Below are 19,152 nucleotides of genomic sequence, written 5' to 3' on the forward strand. Positions count from 1 at the left end.
TCTCTCACCAATAACTGTCTTGCAAAAGGCTGGACTAACTGGGGCAGTCATGGCCCCTAATGGAAAAATCTCAGCGCATGGCAGGATAAGATCAGTTCTGCCTGAGTTTTGAAGATGAGATAAATACCACAAGACAGCATAAGTGACAGAAAGAGAAGAAGATTTTTTTTATCTTGTTCAGCAATAACAAGCTGTGGGCATACGGGGAATGTAAAGGGGGGTAAATCTGCTTCTAACGGTCTTTATCTGGGTTAAATTCTTGCAATATAAGGTTGGATTTGCCATGTAAAAGGCCTTACAAAAAATTCAAAGAAGATGTTGTTGTCAATATACTGGTATTCGAAGAAGACAGAACCGGATTTCTTCAGGTGCACAGCGTAGATGAGGGAAACTGTACAATCATCCCTGTTTGACTCGATGTAATTCCCTCGAGGCGTCCATGAAGAGCTGATGAACATAAACAAAACAAGCCTCAACTGAGATCACAGATACTGAGGAAAATATTCTTACACTACCATACAAAAACATGTTACATAATAAAGAACCCAGAATGCCACACCAGATAACTACAGTGAATTTATTAATTCATTACTGGATTACCATTTATTTTTCAACTCTAATAGATATAATAGATATAGTAATTGTATTTTATATCTGGTTTTATGTTTATATGTTACATGAATAATATAAAATATGATACTTTTCATTAAAACTGTGCGTGTGAAAGAATATGGTACGAAAAATTGAGGACCTGGCCTACATAAGAAAGGTTTATTATCCACAAGTTCAATACAGTTTCAATTATACTCAGAAACAGCCTTCTGCAACCACTGTGGGTCTCTAAATAGGCTGTAAAAGGACCTTTTAGCCACATTTACTATGCCATGACCCTGGAGCTTTACAGCTACAAATAAGAGCAGCTCCAGGCTGGTCTTAGACTCGCTAGCTGCTGATGAGCCCAAGGAGACCATGTCGACAGCAAAGAGATGGCTACAAAGTTCACCTCCCAGCCACTCTTGTTTGCCATTAGTAGGGCTGGTTACCCTCTGGGGAGCTTAGATGAGTCATTAAGCAGCTTTGTGCTGCTGAGCTGTCTCAGGTTTACCCATGGCTGTGTAACCCAGATGCAAACAGAACTTCTTACTTGTTGCAGCTGTCGGCTTTATTTTCAGATGAGCCAACCGCCGTGTCCATGAAAGTCGCCACGTTGGAGAATCCTGCTGGCAACTCATCCCACTCATCGAATTTGATCCCACTGCCCAGTGAGTAGGTCCCCTCCGCACACTTGCTGCACACCTGGTTCTTCATCTCAAGGTACTCACCAGAGGCACAGGAGAAAGCTGGGGAGACAATCATTTACAACACATGAATGGATACATTAATCCTTATTAATTTCCATTATTTTTCCGCCACTTGCTTAATTACGATTGAACTGCCACTAAAGGGAACCAAACAGAATGCGCCAGTCCCAGGAACACAACAGCTGAACTAGCAACCATCAGCTGCAAAATTGAGATGTTCACCAGTTTTCTGGTGAGATGTTCACATGTTTTTCACTGATGTGGCAGCACTGAAACCAAATCCCAAATGATGGCTCCTGATTTGCAGCTTGTCTCTATTGGCAAAATAAGATTTTAGAAACAAAATCTCTGTTGACAGACTGTGTCCAAAAGCACTTTGCAAAAATGAGGACTTATAACACAGTTCTCCTCACCCTTGATCACCCAACTGTTACACCTTGAGCTTAATTAAAATCACTGGTACCTGAAAGCCAGAACAGACTTGTCTCACCCACTTGTATGGCAGCTAAGAGGGGTGTACAGCAGTACACTGATGGTAATACAACACTACAAACCTTCACTGAGAGTAACAAGGGTCTCTCCATGTTTCTCCTCACATGAACTGTTTACAAAGCCTCGAACATCTTGCCTGATAGACCAGGTGGTCTTGGAAAAGATCACCCATGGGTCTTTGTCTAGCAGATGAGGATCTTTGACTGGGGGGACATTAACATGCTGAGAAAATAACCACTGGTTGTCAGCACAGCAAAGACAGTTTTCAAAACCGGTATAATTAGAGGAAGTATAATTAAGAGGTATATTCACAAAGTGTCTTTTTTACTGATGTCTCTAAAATTATTTCCTCCAAATGACTGTATGCCCTCTAGCCCCCTGATTACCCCTCTGTCTGCCAAGAGAAGATTATTCTCATTATGTAGAAGAAACCTGGACAGCAGCTGAAGTCCTGTACGCCCACAGAGTTCCCTGCCTGTGCCAGGAATCGTAACTCCTACCTGGACACTCATTTCACTGGCAGGCCACCCCACTTGCCCCCAGCAAGTCCTCTTTGAGACTCAACATCCTGAATGGAAAACAAATGAGTACTTTCTGCAGCACATAGTACTTCCTACATTGCTTGCAGATTTTTAAACTTAACTATGCCAGTCTAGCCAAAATAGAATTCAGAGTAACACACACAACTCACATCCCAAGAAACAGTGGGTTTTTCTACTGTTTCACACATGCCATGTTGCACAGTGAGAGATATTTCATACACTCTCTTTGACAGACATAAACTCGTTAGCCTGAGAAACTGCAGGATGAGACCACACTGCCAGCCAAAGTGGTGAAACTGGCCCAAAATAACCGACGCCTGCTGCAGTCCCAGCAAATGTGGTTCCACAGATGTGCTGATGTTTATGTGCAGAAAAACTTGTTTGATTGTAAGTACTTTGATAAACTCATGGCTGAATAACACCATTTTCCGTCTGAATCCAACTAACAGTTCAAGTTCCCATTTCTGTTCCAGGTCCTGCAGCATTTCCTTGTGTAATTGCCCTTGACGAGTGGCACTGGAAAGCAGATAAAAGGTCCATTTAATGGAAAGATCTGCCAAAGGATAATTTTTCCCTCTTGGTCATACCAGCATACTCTAAACTTGAACCAGTGGACTTCAAGCCAACAGCTTTCTAAGCCTGTTGCTCACTGATGAGTGGACCAAGAGGGAAAGTGGACCAAGAAAGAACCCCGGCAGAGACAGATGTTGGGGTGAGGATACACAAGGAAATACTGCTGCAGTGGATTTTGTGAAAGACTGACAGACCAAAAATCCACCCTCACTGAGGAGAAGTGGTTTTCTGTAGGCAGTGGCACACCACACAGCAGTACAGCTAACATCCCATCTGAGTAACTCTGGGACTTCAATTCAAGCCATAGAATGTATCTGCAGCTGGAGTCAGAAACAGCTTTCTCCGGAGACTCCAAGAAAACCAGTGAGCACTTCCCACATGTCTGAACTGAGACCACACTTTGCACAGCTTTTCACCTTAAATGTGTAAAGGTACCCTGTCTCACTTCTTTTGCATTTTTAATAAACCTTGCTTTATTTTTTCCTTTTGAAGGGTGCAGAGAGAAGCCATCGGGAGGGAAGTAGAAAAGTGAGCTCTCTCATGACATATTTGAATTCTTTAACAGTTTCAATTTTTTTTTTTTAAAGAAAGTTAAATAGCAAAAATTGAAAGCACTGCTTAACCATTCCAGAGTTGTGAACTTCAACGAAGGAGTCAAGAACCATGAGCAATTCACTGCCATAATGAAGATGCAGAAAGTAGCAGAGCCTCCTCTTCCATTGCAGTGAGGTTGAGCAAAGATTATTACTTTAACTGAACTAATATATTTTAACCCTTTTCAGACTGATCATTTGAGCGAAATAAAAGGGTATAAGAGATCAGACTGACTTCCACACAGGACATGGTCTCTATCTCTCACCTTCCAGGAAAGAGATGAGCCTTTTTCTTATTCAAGTGGGGAATTACCTTCTTTCTCTCTTCTAAGAATTGTATTTCAAAGGCAGCAGCATTTCCCATCAAAACACATCCAACTGCAAGCAAACTGGCTCAGAGCATGCCAGCTGCTTGCCAGGTTCAATTTGGGGCTGAACGTGGCTAATGGCAACACAAAACACTTTCGACATTGGAACAGATGCAACATTTGGTCTCGTTCCAGGCGGTCGGGAGCAGCTGGAGGGGGATGGGGAGGAAATACAGCATGTGATGAGCATGGAGATGGTCTCACAGTGTCACACAACTTGGTCTTCTAGCAAGGAGACAAAAAGCCAGGGCAAACCGTCTTTAAGCAGCATCAGTTCAGGCGTTTGCCCCAGCTGGAGACAGGCAGGCAGCCGTGTCCCCACAGTCAGTCAGAGGCACTTGTGGTGGGACAGGGCACAGACAGATGATCCATCTCCAGGCACTGTCACTTCGCCTTGCTCGTGGCTGCTCCATCTCACTAAGACATAGCTGAGCACAGGTGCAGCACTGACCAGTGACCACAGAAAACACTTGACATTATTGCAGCACTGCTGTGTATGTGGGGGTGACACAAGCAAGATGCTGCCAACAGGAAGGACAGCATCAAAATATAGGAGGTTAAGGTGTGATGTGAAGTTTCAGGAATCTAAATCCTGTATTTTAGGTGTGTGCTCTAATTCATCCTCCACTAAACTCTCCCTCTTGATTCAGACATCAGAGGAAAAATTAGTTTCTCATATGAGAGGTAGCCTTTGTGAACAGTCCTAAACCCCAGAGCCCATTTGTGTAGGCATTTGATACTTAATTTTCAGAGAACACAGATCTGTTGAATAACTGGACATCAGTATTCCCTCTCCCTCTATGACTGCAAACTTTATTATTATACCTTTCAAATATCAGTTTGGGTGCTACACATTAAATTACACAGAGCAACACACACTGTGAAGACACAATGTGATCTTTCTTTCTGTGAACAAAACTGTGATTCATGCATTAAAAGGTTTCATGGCTTGCCCCATCATTGGCATTTTTAAAACTGGAAAAACATTTTCAGAAGCAGTTAGGAACAGCACAACACACTGTGGTGTTGGATACACCGATGCCTTCAGTAGATCTTTGGAGCTGATGCAATTATTGGTGATTCATATCTATAGCTTTCTTAAGCAAATAGAGAAGAAAAAAAAATGGTGTGGTTTGTGCAGGTGACCAGTCTTGCTCACAAAAAAGATGCTGTAAAGTACTGTTACCTAGATACTGCCACAGCAGCTACACACATTCATACACTCATGTGATGAAGCTGACACCAGATTCACGTCATAAAAAACTGTCATGAGCTACAGTTCTAATACCCACTGAAACCATTGTATAAGTCTTGTCAAACAGGCCTCATTTCATTCTTTAAAAGGATTACAAGTCGCTTGATAAAGGTGACGGAGTGGGTGTAATAGACTTAGGGTTTCTAATACAGTTAGCTTAGTTTTGCATGTCACTCTGATGAAGAAAGGTAGTGCTGCACAATACCAGTAAGGCACATCTTAAAGGGATTAAGAACTGCCTGAATAACAGATCTCAGACAGGGCTGTCAATAGAAAACAGGGAGGAGGGGTACAGTTCTGCCAGTCCAGGACTGAGTCTGATGGTTGCCCACACTTTTATCGATGATCTGCAGGCAAATAGAAAAGGAATGGTATTAAGATTGGCAGGTGAGAGGCTTTTGCCAAGGCTGAGCCCACTCAAAGTCAGTGTGTTTTAACAGAGTCAAAGGTAAAGACAAGATGCTGAAGGCAATGAGTGCCAGCCATGCCTGCAGAGGGCTGAAACATGTCCTGGAGAGCACCAAGCCTGAGGATTGAACTGGACCCACTATTCAAGAGCTTCCACTGTCAAGAAATACAAAAAAGGCACTAGTGAGATCTCTGGATATATTTAGAGGTGGAGGTAGAGATGTGTAGTAAGAAACATGTATTACAGGGAAGAAGATTGTTGTAGTACTGCATATAGTTGTGATTTGGCATTTTTGAGAGGTCAATACAAAGCAAAAGGACTTTCAAGGGTTTTTAAATTAGGGATAATGTCTTGCAGTGAGAGATTTGAAGTGCTTAGTCATTTAGTTTATCACAAGAAGATTGAGAGTCAACTTGATTAATATATAAGCACCTCCAAGGGGAAAGAACACAGGATCCTGCTGCACTCTTTAATCAAGTAGAGAACTGCATAAGAAGAGCTACCTTCTGGAAGCTGAACCCAGACAAACTCAAATTGGAAATAACACACAGATTTTTAATAGGAAGAATGACTGATTGCTGGAGCAATCTGTCATGGCATGTGATGGACCCTTTGTCTCTCAAGTGCTTCCTACCACAACTGGACACCATATGGAAGAAAAGCTCATGGCAAACACAAATTATCAGCCTCAGCATCAGCCTAGCTCAATGCATTTTAATGGCCTGTGAGGTCAAACTAGCAAATCTAATTAAACCCCCTGCTCTTAAACTCTGCAAGTCAAGATCAATGGTATCTTATCTCCCTGCTGAGACACACCACTGAGGATGTGGGGCATCCTGAAGGAGGAGCCCTGCCCCCTGTGTAACCACTTCCAAGGAGTGCTCACAATACATCACTTTGCAGATCTGACTGTACTTTACAATCATTTTGCAGACATGGAAACAGTTCCCCAGAGGGCAAAACAGACCATAAACAAGCTTGCCTCATTTGCCCTTTGACTGCAAGGCTCCAGGGTCACATTTTGTCTTTTAGTACAGCTGTGGCCCTCCTGGTGATTTAGGTGGACTAGAATCAATATTAGTTGGCACATTTCTTTTCTGGTAACTGACCCAAACAATCTCACATTGCTTAACTTTCTGATGCTGGAGGTCAGAATAGGATTATCATGAGCATAGCTGGACGAACAGAGTAGATCTTCACATGTATATGACTACTCAGTCCCTCCTGAGGTCTGAAACTTTCCTCTGGAGTATTTTCTCATGTTGATTATCTACCAGATACTGCCATGCTGTTACAGGGATCAGAATATTTGAGATTTCACCAGAAGATTAACCAAATCTCAGTACCCTGCATCTTGTCTCAACATCCTGCATCCTACAACACCAATCTATAACGTATTCAATTGCTTTTCTCCCTTGTGCAGCCCTGGTCACCCAGTCTTACCCCTTCCTTCAGCTAAGCTTCCCATCCCACACCAGTTGGAGCTGCTACTTCTACCTCCATCACTCTTCTCAGTAGACATTTTTCTCCAGACATTTCTTACTTAACAAGAACTTAAATTATTTTAGGTCTTCTGTTTATTCTGTTGCCAGTGAGCATGTGCACATTCACGTGTATCCTGTGTCTCCCTGGCTCTCAATGTATTACAGTTAAAAAAAAAAAAAAGACGCAGGACTGGATTTTACCAGATTGTAACAACATTAGAAGGGATAGCAACTGAGCAATCCTACAGAAACCAATGAAAATACTAAGCAAAAATAATCTCAAACACTGCTTTTCCATCTCTCACCTCTCCAGTCTTATGTTGTTCATCCAAAGCATCACCATCTGGGATTCAGGTGCGATGCTGCCATCTCCTGAAGGCAGAGTCTGGGCTGAATTGTCTCAGCCTCCCATGGGCACAGGTAAAAATTGTAGCTCAGAAAGGAAATATGAGGTTGGCAGCATCAGGCAATTGTCCCTCTGAACAGCTGTTGTGCGACACACGCCACAAGCCTGGAGGGGAAATTGTGGCCAAGGACAAGTACATAGAGGCTGTTCAGTGACACTCTGGGACATCAGGGTCCACATAACATGGAACCAAGGACCAACCAAAATACAGAATGAGAAAAAAAAAAAAAAACAAAGCTGAAGGATGAGAGGAAATCATTGCTTCATTATTAATGTTTCCTATAATCTCACCAGCTTCAGAATGTCTTCTGTGAATAATTTATATGAGGCTTCTCCAATAGACTGTGAATAATTGATGTTCGTTTTCTTCACTCATTATATCCCAATGTGTTACTAGGAACCAGACTGAATCTTAATTTAAGGTAAAAATAAGTCTGTCTAGGCTGTTTGGGCTTGAAATGTGATCACACTGAAGTCTGATATAACTTGAGAAAGAGTACCTTCTGTGGAAGAAGTCCTTCGTTTTCTTAAGAAGAAATAATGTCTCCTTTTATCCAAAAAATTACGAAATAGAGTAACGCTTTTTCCAGGTCACCTCTTTCCCAGCTGGCCTGGCATGTAGGACATTTTTATTATCACTTTACTGCATCATTCAGACACTGAAAGGTGTGGTTTGGAATGGGAATACTCAATCAATTCATGGCAGTGGGGAGTAGAGTGGAGGAAGACAGCCATCACCAAGGGGTTGGAAAGCACATTTGCTGACAGGGTTTCAACAACTATCCTATTGGGTCAGCATTGGACATGTGTGGTGGGTTGATCCAATACAACGTGGCAGGAAACAGACCTCGAGGTGAGTGAGCAGCTCTCCAGGTCCTACCGACTCCATCAGGCATATTTTGATTGCTCATCAGGTAAAGTCTTTGGTACAAATGACTTCTAGTGCCATTTGATATGTCCTCTGCAATCCTCACCTCTCCTCCCTCTACCAAGCGATAACAAATCTCAAGGTCTTGCCAGCTGCTTCCCCATTGAAAGAGAAATCAGTGACTCAGAGGAATCTCTCTTTAACTTATTTAATTACATTGTGTACACAAACAAGGTGAAGAATTCATCAAAATACACTAAGGCCATCCTTTGTCTTGGGAGTCTCAATACACACATCAACTTGCAATTCCCAGTAACTCTTCTCCAGGAATTAAATTCTGTGGGTTCAGTGCAAACTCTTCAGCTTTTTTAGCTATTTACCTAAAAGAATCTATGCTTCAAAAAGCCAACAATGGCACTTGTTCTGCAAAGACAGTGTCGTGCTCACGCACACAGTAGAAATTCTGGAAAAAATACTTGTAAAACTGGGGTATCTCTCAGGGTATCAGTCCACATTAGGAATATATCCACATAGAAATGCCATGGCAAAATGTAGCCTCAAGCCTCAGTCCAGGTGAGAAACCTAATGCCATCAATAAGACTGACCTACCTGGCTTGTTAGGAACATGAATTAGCAAGGACAGGAATAAGAACAGGAATAAACATCTGCTTGAGTGGTTTGCTAAATCACAGCCTTTTAGCAGTGACTCTCAAACTGTGCTGTGGACACCACTGCTGGTTGAACAGCTTTGCTACATGGCAGCCCTGCATTAATTCCTCAGCTTCATAGTGTTCCTCAGAGCAGCCCCTGCTGCTGTGTGCTAGTCCCCTCCATAGTGTGCTCTAGTTGGAAAGTCTTTCCTTTTTCTTTCAGAAAAGACATAAAAACTTTTCTAAGGATACAAAAAACACAGGTAAAATTGAGTTGCCCGGTCCTGCAGGCCATGCACACAAAAGTGATCTATAAAAAGTGATCATGACTTTAAAATCTATTTCTTGGACATCTTGCTGTTCATGTGAGAGGTGGCTCCAGAGACAGAGTTATATTGTGTTTTTTTACTATCAGACATCCTTAATAGCTTGGTAATGCATGACAGGCCAAGGGCCAAATCTATGGCATATCAAGAAATCCTCAGATTTCCTGGATTTCCACTTTTTTTGATACTTAGTTCTGAGAGATCAGCCTTCTACATATGACTCAGATGTTGACAGGCAGCTTCATGGAAGCCATATGACTGTTCAAAATAGAGGGGAGAAAGGAAAGTGTAAGTCAAAATGAAGGAGGAGACCAGTATATACCTTTGAGTGAGCAATCTCAAGGATGGAGGAATGAAAGGGGAGACCTTCTGCATACATTTTTTGAACATTGTCTCAAAATAGTACTTTTGCACAGCTCAGGATACCCAGCAGCATCAGTCACCGTACATAAGTTTATCTGTGTGCATATGTCACATCTAAATGACACAGTTAAACAGCAGAAGCCATGAATAGCTTGACCTCATTGTTTCTTCCAAGGTGAATACCCAAAGAAGCAATGTCTGAATAACATTAAAAATGAAAAAAATGTTAGTATATCAAGGATGATGAAGAGAAGGATCCAGTGCTTTCAAACCATGATTAAAAAAATGAGAATGAATATAGCTCGTCCTCAGAGTTGTGCTGATCACCATACTTCCTCTCCTCAGTGCAAACAAAGAAATCCCAACCATTTCAAAGTCCACTAATGAGACCAGAAAATAGTCCTCAGTGAACATCAAACAAAAAAGGAGAAAAACCCTCTGACAGTATGTTAGGATTCACATTTGCTTCAAGAGGCTGTAACTCTGGACTTAAGTCCTATGAAAAATCATTCTGACATGCATTCATATATAAGCGGAATGACACTTTGGTGATAATAACATATTCTTATTACATAACAAACTCTTTTGAAATATAAACAAATGTGACTGTGTAATAATTAGCACCATTCTCATGGGAGTATTTGTATGCATGTTCACATCTATATGCGCAATGATGCAAACGTTAAAGAAACTGCTAAAACATATCATTGCTATTTTCTTCACCAGCCAAATTTCAAAATTCTAAATATCACTCCGGAAGAGCCAATTCTTTAGCACAAAGCCTACACAGAGTTTGCGTGAATGCAAATCTAGTTGACAATGAACAGATGTAAACTTTATTTCAGAAGGCTGTAACACAAGCACATAGGCTTTGCCAGACACTTAACATTTATTTTGTATTATACGTCTAAACAGATATGTATGTGCATAGAAAATTTGCAGATGCCCACTGACATCAGGGGAATTAGGAGGAGGCCACCTGACTAGGATACCCAACCTTACCAGGGACTGAGAGAACATCGAACTCAAAACCTTCTACTGAAGTTTTCTGTTATGAAAGAAGAATGTTGAAACTCCTGCAGATTCTTTAAATTGCCTTAAAGTGTTATAAAACCTGCAGACTTAAAAAGGTCATTTGCCCTAATTGTGTCTGCAATTAGCAGGAAGATCTGTATCTCCTCCTGTGGTATCCTGGGAGCAGATTACACAAGTCAGAATACACTCAACAAACACAACTCAATAGCAATAAATCAGGTCAAATTTTGCTCTTAGACCCCAATAAAGTCCATTGTAATTAAGGACAGTCTATTTTCTGCAGTGGAGCTTTTCACATGTTTGCCATTTGGTACAGGCTCACAAAACTCACTTCTAAACTGAAGCACACTTCTGATTTCAAAGGAGTTGCTCCCCTCTTAATGGCACCAGGTAAAGGAGCACTTTACCAAGCAGAGCCATTAATAACTCCATGGTACCATACTTTCAATCATAGAATCTCAGAATCATTAAGGTTGGAAAAGATCTCTAAAATCATTGAGTCCAACTTTTAACACAGCACTGCCAAGTCCACCGCTAAATCATAACCCCAGGTGTCATATTTAGACCTTTTCTAAACACTTCCAGGGATGGTGATTCCACCACCTCCCTAGGCAGCCTGTTCTGATAATTTGCTCAAGTTATTTCATATTATCAATATTTTTTTTTGTCTCCCTTCCTAAAGAATCTCCCTGATTATAATTGGCATTTGGATGACAACTATAACAGTGACTCTACCTTCACTTTTTCCCTTGAACATGGCAAATTCAACTCCTTTTAAAAATGTTATTCTCACTATAGTTCCTTTATTATCCACACAGACCAATAAAATGAACAGATATTTATGAAATAGGTGCAAACTAGTCTTGCTTAGGATGACAAAAAATGACTTATATTCTTTGGAATAAGAGTGTAAACATTCTAAAAATTTGAGGTCAAAATGTGAACCCTTTAAGGTCTTTTTGGTCACAAACTTTGCTGACATAAGCATATCAGTGCCCCTGGACACATTAAGGGCACAGTCTGAACCAGGTATTTGGGCTGTACTTGAGTGAAGGAAGGTGGAGAGGAAGGAAGTGAGACAGGGAAGGAAGGAAAACTCCAAATACAGGCTTTTAATTTGAGTGTAAAACAGGCAGCATATGGTCAGGCTGGCAGAAAAGCCTGATGGTGGCCACCACAACAGATTGCAGTGCAGTGTCAGCAGGAGCATGATGCCAAGTGCTGCTCCCACTGCCAACCCCCAAAAAGTCCCCATTAGACACTGCCTACAGCCCCACACCAAAGCAGTGGATTTCCAGAGATAACCAGCCATAAAGGGGGTGCAAGAAAGGGCTTAGCCCAGAAAGCAAACTGCTCCCTTGGACTGCCATCAATATTTTCCATTTAAAAAGCCAAGCAACTGCCCTGATGGCAGTGATCCTTACCAGTTAAATTCCCTTCCTGTTATCAGACTCATGAGGAGATCAGAGGGAGATCTGTGGTAATTAAAAATGAAGGAGACCAAATTAGTAAAGCACATTCCCGACTGTCAGGAGTGATTCAGAGGTCTGGATTCTGCTGAGGGAGGCTCTCTGTCTGCCACCCCTGCCTCCATGTATGTTCCCTACCTTCAGAACAGTACTGAGAAGATGCCTGGAGGGGACATCTTAAATGGGAAGCAGAGGAGAGCTGCACAGAGTAGCTCTAGGAGTAATGAATATTGTCTTTTTTGTAACCAAGATCTCTTCTGCACTTTTAACGTATCTCTTCACAGGAACCCTTGCAACCGTGGTGTGGCAGCATCAAAAATATGACTCAGCTCTATACAAGCACAAACCTGAGAGATGTGACCAGGGAGCTTGGTGTGGCTGCACCACGGCATGTCCAGAGAAACCCTGGTCTCATGAGCACTGAGCACTGAGGGATCACACCACGCTGAATGGCAAAATGCAGGCTGACAACCTGATGCAGGGTCTGAAAGCAGTGATGGCTGAAGCCCCATAGGGTAAGGAGATAAGAAAAAAAGAAGAAAGTGAAATATAGAAAGGGGCATATTGTCCCAGTGCCTTGCAACTGCAGAGCTGCTACTGCAGCTTCCTTCACATATCTGGGTCACTGCACTGCATGACACAAACGTGTGTCATGTGAGGTTCCTTCTTTCTTGCCACCTACCACCTGAATGGGAGAGATGTGGAGGGCAGGGTAGTAGGAGGGGACAATGGGTGATCACACTGCTCAGTGCTCATGGCAAGATAAAGGCAAAAAAACCTTTCCTCTAATACCCAGGTCACAAAGCAGTCCAAATATGACAGCCCTTTCTACTGTGAACCCCTGACTATTTCTCAGAGGACTCCGTCTTCCCTGCAGGTAAACTTTGCTGATTGAGTTTTTGAAGGGTCAAAAAAAAAAAGGGCAGAATCCTGCCAGGTTTCAGAGACTGCAGCCGTTTCAGGGAGTGTTGGCAGTCGTGCTCAGCGGGTCACAGTCAGCTGTGCTTTGCAGGTCAGCTCTCCAAAATGTAGTGGAGCACAGAAGTATCCAACCTAATTTTAAATGGGTTCATTCAAATGAAATGCAGTAAAACACAGCATCCTGAAAATGAGCACACCTCAAGACACCAATTGAGCTCTGGTGTCACAGTTCAATTGCTCCAGAAGCACCTGAGCTAAGGTGTTTTTAGCAATCTCAATTGTCTTTCCACTCCACTGGAGACCACAGTCTGGATGTATTTACAGAGATGGAGACATTCAACATATTGTTATACCATCCTTCAAAGGCACAATTTAAAGAGAATGACTGCTGAGCATTTGGAAGAAGGAGAGGTTGGCACAGTATTCTCAGGATTCAAAATTAATGACAGCCTGCACGTCACTTCAGTTTTCAGGGAGCAGTAAAGAGCAGTGGCAGATATTCTCAAATGGCAGGCATTTCTGAGTAGATGAAAACAACTGCAAACATTGTGAAATCAGCAGTGATGGCAGATGTATTCCCAAAAGAAACACTTTCTCATAAAGATTTCCCCAAATATGGTGTGTCCTAACAGCTGACAAGGACCACTGAGGGCTTTGCCAACCTCAAGGAGACAAAAAAAAAAAGCCCTAAGAGCTCTTACTGCTATACAACTGCAACTGCTGTACAACTGCAACCCTCTCTTAAGAGCAGTGACATAGTTGGTTCTGGTATATCTCAGAACTAATAGATGTTAAACAAAACTTCTGAAGGTAACAAATTTCAAATGCCAGAAGTCATCCTACCTGGGGTAATTACACCCTGGACCCTGATTCTGCAGGCTGAAGGACTGAAAGGGTTTCCTTGGGTATCCAAGGAAACTCCAGAACTCTACCAAATGCCATATGTCCTGGCATAGGGTAGGACCTACAAGATGTAGGAGAATCTGAAAGAAATTGTAGAATGTCCAGAAAGACTCACCTCAGAAGATGTGGTATAGTTATGGCATTTCTTGATAGACTTTGGGATAAAACAGCAGTAGACCTATGAGAGAAGGAAGGCATCTCAAGGAGCCATTCATGTGAGATATGTATGCAACCTCTGGTCAAGTTTGTAGCACAAATCTCACTCTGTACACAATCTACTGAGAACATGAGTTGTAGCAGCCTCAGATACAGAACTTTTGTATTCCTCAGGCTGCAGAAATTCATGTTTTTAGTATAAGATGCCCTTGATCCAGCTGCTGTGTTGTCAAATGAGCCAGAAGCCAGCAGCTTAGAGAATATAACAAGTCAACATGCCTGTCAGCATTTTCAACACAACTTGTCATCAACAACAGATCCTCATGTGAAAAATCTAGAGAGCTGTATGGCAGTCAGTTTTCAAAAGCCACCTCTCCCAGTATATCCCATCCATTTAAGAATGGACTGTCAGCCAAACTCTACACTGGTTCAAATACTTTGCAGTAAAAGTATTCAGCCAAGCTGAATGGGAGAGGTGTTCCCAACACATTCCTGCAGTGATTGACTGCTGTTGACAGATTCATGTTTTCAGGCTGAAAGACTGGTTGTTCTTTAAGTAAAGGGTGAAAGACTAAGCGATGAGAAACCTAAAATTACTCTTGCCATCAGAACATAGCCAGACATCCCCTGAAGCCAGTTAATCTACTACAGACACAGAAAAAAAAAAAAAAGATAGAACTACATTAACACCTCTGCACTCAGAAGAGCCCACAGAGATGAGACCTGAAGGTTTCAGTAAAAAAGTCAAATATCTGATTGCTTCTCAAACAAGCTGAATTCCCATGGGAATTAACAGCAACACTACAAGGAGGAGAAGCGTCTACTGAGATGAGTTTGCCAGTGTATTTAACAGAATCCTGTACTTTGTGCATAATTTCACAGCCCATATACTGGGAAAAGTTTTCACCTGATCAAGCCGGGTGACAGGTATCAAGAAGCCAGAAATTCATCTATTGTTATAAAACAGCTGAATTCTCTTTGGAATTGATCTAAGACCAGAAAGACACACAAATAAGATGAGATGAAGAGGGAACTGCACCACTTGTTGAAATCTGTAGCAGAAAGTCCAGGAGAGTGTAATATTGCTGGATCTTAAACCATTTATCACAAGATTTAAGAGGAAGTAATGTACGTCAGAAAAAATGAGTTATACCTATGTACTCCAGGGTACATCAAAAGTGGTTGTGCAGCAGAAGAAATAAAACTATCTGCTCCTTTACAGTGCAGGCAGCAAAAAGTAATAGGTTTGAAGTATAACAAAGGAGATTCAATAGCAGAAAAATCTTTAACAGGAAGGAAAATGAAAAGAACAAAGTAGATGAGCAAATATCTAGAGAGCTTCTGGGCTCTTCATCACGAGAGATCCATGAAAACAGTCCAGCCAAATGTCAGCCATGAGTGACTCAGTCATTGCCACTACAGCTATTTGGGCTGGGGGATGAATTATGGGATCACCAGAGGTGATTCTCAGCTCTCTATTTCTGTAATTGAAAAAGCACATCCTAAGGATATACTGAGATTTCACATTTAAAACCTCGGAAACTAAACCCAAATATCAAGAATGACACATTCCCAAATTATGAGAAAATAGGTTGGATATTAGAAAGAAATTTTTTACAGAGAGAGTAATCAGATATTGGAATGGGCTGCCTGGGGAGGTGGTGGATTCATTGTTCCTGCAGGTTTTAAGGTGAGACTGGATGTGACACTTAGTGCCAAGCTCTAGTAACCACAGCGGTGTTGGATCAAGGATTGGACTTGATGATCTGAGAGGTCTTTTCCAACTCAGTTGATTCTACGATTCTATGATTCTGTGATGCTTGCAAGCAGTCAGAAACCTTCCAGTGATCCAACACCGCTACAGAAAAAATTTATGCGCCTCACACTGGAACATATGTCATAAAGAAATGAACAATAAACCTTTAGAGGAGGAGTAGAGCTAAAAGGATGTTGCCATTGTTCATTCTGTTTGTCAGATACGACAATTTATACCCCCTGGTACCTATTACTGCTAGAATCTACTGTGGAGAGAATTAGCAGAGCAAGGGACTGTGACGGAAAAGAGCATTCAGCCTGGGAAGCTACAAAACAGTGAGGGATATGTTTGCAGAGCAGCAATTCGCTTATGTTTCCAGATGTAAAGAAGTGTTTCAACGTTTTAAAAAAAAAGTGCAAAACCAAGTGATATGAAAACACTCCAAGTTGTTAAAAACAAATACATAAATAAATAACATGCAGGAGTTTCATCATGAAAATAACTCAGGCAAATAAGACATTTACCATTCCTTATGCATGCAGCTTATTAATTAGCTAAATAATGAAAGTAACAAGAATGTGGACACTATGCAAATATAATTTGACCACTCCTGGTCACCATTTTTGCCAATACAGCTACAAATGAACTGGAGAGGTACAGAACTTAAGAACGGAGCAGCTCAAGACAAGCAACTACATCTCTTCAAGGGGTGTTGTCATAGACATGCTTTGTCTGTGAATTAGCATACAAGGGCACCTGTAGCAGACAGTGAGTTGCACAGCTCCACTGCAAAGACAATCCCTGCTCCACAGCCCCAGGAGACAGGAAGAAGGATTGGAGGGGAAGACTAACTCAGGGACACTCAGGACGTCAGTGACAGAGCTAAGAAACCCTACAAGGGTAAATAGCACAAAAAGCCAGTAACAATCTGTAAAATGAAAAGGCACAACATACTGCATTCCTTCCCTTTCACGGGGTCAGGTAGTCCAGAGCACTCCACTGACGGATTCGGGACAGCCACCCTCCATCTGGAGCCACTGCTGTCGCACTCTGTGTACTCGAAGTGGTAATCTGTCTGCAAGCAATTACAAAGAGTTTCAGTTTCATCATAACATTTGCATATTGAGCTCATTAATCAAGACTTGGAGTAGCAAACTCAGTTATAATTAAACCAGAAAGGAAGTAGTTGTTGTAGAACACACTGTGCAGCGCTCTTTCTGCTTTGATGATCACCGTGTATCATCACAGAGCAAGCACAGAGCACACCAGGTGCTGTGCAGCACACATGCGAAGGCAGAATGTGGGATTTGCAAAAGCACTTGAGAGGCAGGACACAGATTCCACTGGATTTTTTTTCCCCTGTCTTTTAGAGCAGGATTGATCCCAAATTTCTGTGTCTGATCTACAGTAGCCGACGAGGCTTCTGCTTTGATCAATGGAGCAAGCCATACACAAGTCATCCTGTGATAGGCTGTATGTCCAAATGGTTGAGATGATTCACCTTCTGAGAGTGCCTTTCCCTCTTCATCAATTTCAGAGGTAGCCCAGGCAAATTAGGGGAGATAAATCCGGTACTGGGATACCTCTGAAAATGCCATCCAGGGCCAACTCTGAGGATTATCTCAAGGCAGAATGGTGGTGTGAGGGGAGATCAGTCCCTATGACTGAGATAAGCCCTGAGCAGACTAAATGAAAAGCAGTATGAAATTTCCTAGCATTAGCTAGGAAAGAATATTAGCTATTTGTCTTATTAATAGTATTGATTCAGATGCAACATACAATCTAGACTCACATTTAAGTACATTTTTAGTTTTGTGTTTATAGCTCTGCTTTCAAATTCATAGCCCAGAATTGTACTATTAAAATAAACCTCAGGAACATCTCATTCTTCAAGCAACTTGGTATCAAGAAAGAGTTTGGGTGAAGCTGGTAGAAATGGTGATTAACTTTCTCTAGAGGGAACAGATCTATGTTAAAATTACACATCCTGGCAAGCTCCGTGAGATGTCTTCATGTGGGCAAGGCCACCTCCAGCTCCCTTGTGGTCAGTGAAAGGAAAACATTGTCCCTGTGACTATTTTAGACACCTTCTGCAGAGGGGACAAGGAGTAATACATCCTAGAAACACTTCTACCTCTTCACTGGCTACAGAGGGAAACTAGCCACTTAATTTGGATGGAGTCTTCTCCATTTCCTCAGGGGAACCCCACCTCCAACACTGCACATCCCTTCATGGCCCACAAAAATAACACACAAAATCATGGGACCGAGGAAAACTTAGCCACAGGCTTGGTGTTTATGAAGCTTTGGGGCAGACTGGTGGGGGGACCCATAAACTTTGGTTGGTTCCTTTCAATTTAACTGTGCTCTCCTGGCAGGGATGGCCATGAGCCACGGAGGGGGAGGCTGTCCACAAGTCCACAGCCCAAGGCACAAGCAGAAGAGCTCTTTAGCTGGCATAGCTCACTGTCACTACAGTGAACCTCACTTATGAGGCAGTACATGATGGAGCAGAAGAATGGGAATCAGATGGATAAGGGTCTGTCCATGCTGGTTCTGATATAGATGAGTTAATTCCTGCAAATATTCAGCTGACTCACATGGAGAAGACTTGCAATTCTCTTCATTTACTTGTAGAAAAGCAAACAACATTGAGTTTAATACTTCTCCTACTGTTACCATAGCTCTCCAGAGATATTCAGATGTTAATAAAGTTCTACCTAAACATCATTAAAGCCTTTGCTATTTTGCATCCCAGTGCAAATAATAATCTGATTTCTCTGGAATTAATATTTTGATGGCTCAATAATTGTCTTTCTAGTACAATCGATAGTTTAGAAACCTAACTCATAGCACAGTGGAAAGGAAAACTATTTGTCTCAGGAAAAAAAAAAAATCAAGGCATTAGAAGATACTATCAAACCCAGACCTACAAATGAAATATAACATACTCCCAACTCTACAAATATATTCAATTATAATACGCATTTCCTCCACTTTCATCTCATTATGCAATCTTCCAGGAATAGAAAAAAAAAAAAACAGTCCTGAATCATCTTGGTATGAAATCTGCCTATAAGGCAACCAGAATACATAAATGGCACACCTGTAATAGGTCCATCTCATAGTCCATATGACATAAGAAAAAAAAAATCTGTTAAATTAAATATGTAAGACTGAAGCAAAGGAAAGGATATTGAAATGCTCTGAATCTTACTCATGTTCAGATCCATTTTCTATCTAATATCAGGTGAAAAAAATTACAGAGAGCAGTTTGGTGTC

General features: G+C 41.7%; 1 protein-coding gene across 1 annotated transcript in view; it reads right to left on the reverse strand.

The window, feature by feature from the left end:
• The window catches only part of ELAPOR2 (endosome-lysosome associated apoptosis and autophagy regulator family member 2), a 50,337-nt gene extending 33,393 nt beyond the window's left edge, over positions 1 to 16,944 (reverse strand). The window contains exons 1-3 of the mRNA XM_027748921.2: positions 16,825 to 16,944; positions 1,145 to 1,340; positions 300 to 447 (exon numbers count right to left, since the gene is read on the reverse strand). Of these exons, the coding sequence (XP_027604722.1) occupies positions 300 to 447; positions 1,145 to 1,308 (312 nt within the window). The 5' untranslated portion in view covers positions 1,309 to 1,340; positions 16,825 to 16,944. The remainder of the gene's footprint in view (positions 1 to 299; positions 448 to 1,144; positions 1,341 to 16,824) is intronic.
• Positions 16,945 to 19,152: the final 2,208 nt, after the last annotated feature.

This window comes from Pipra filicauda, unplaced genomic scaffold, assembly GCF_003945595.2.
Source record: "Pipra filicauda isolate LSUMZ 115617 unplaced genomic scaffold, ASM394559v2 scaffold622_size210553_pilon, whole genome shotgun sequence".
NCBI classification, from domain to species: domain Eukaryota; kingdom Metazoa; phylum Chordata; class Aves; order Passeriformes; family Pipridae; genus Pipra; species Pipra filicauda.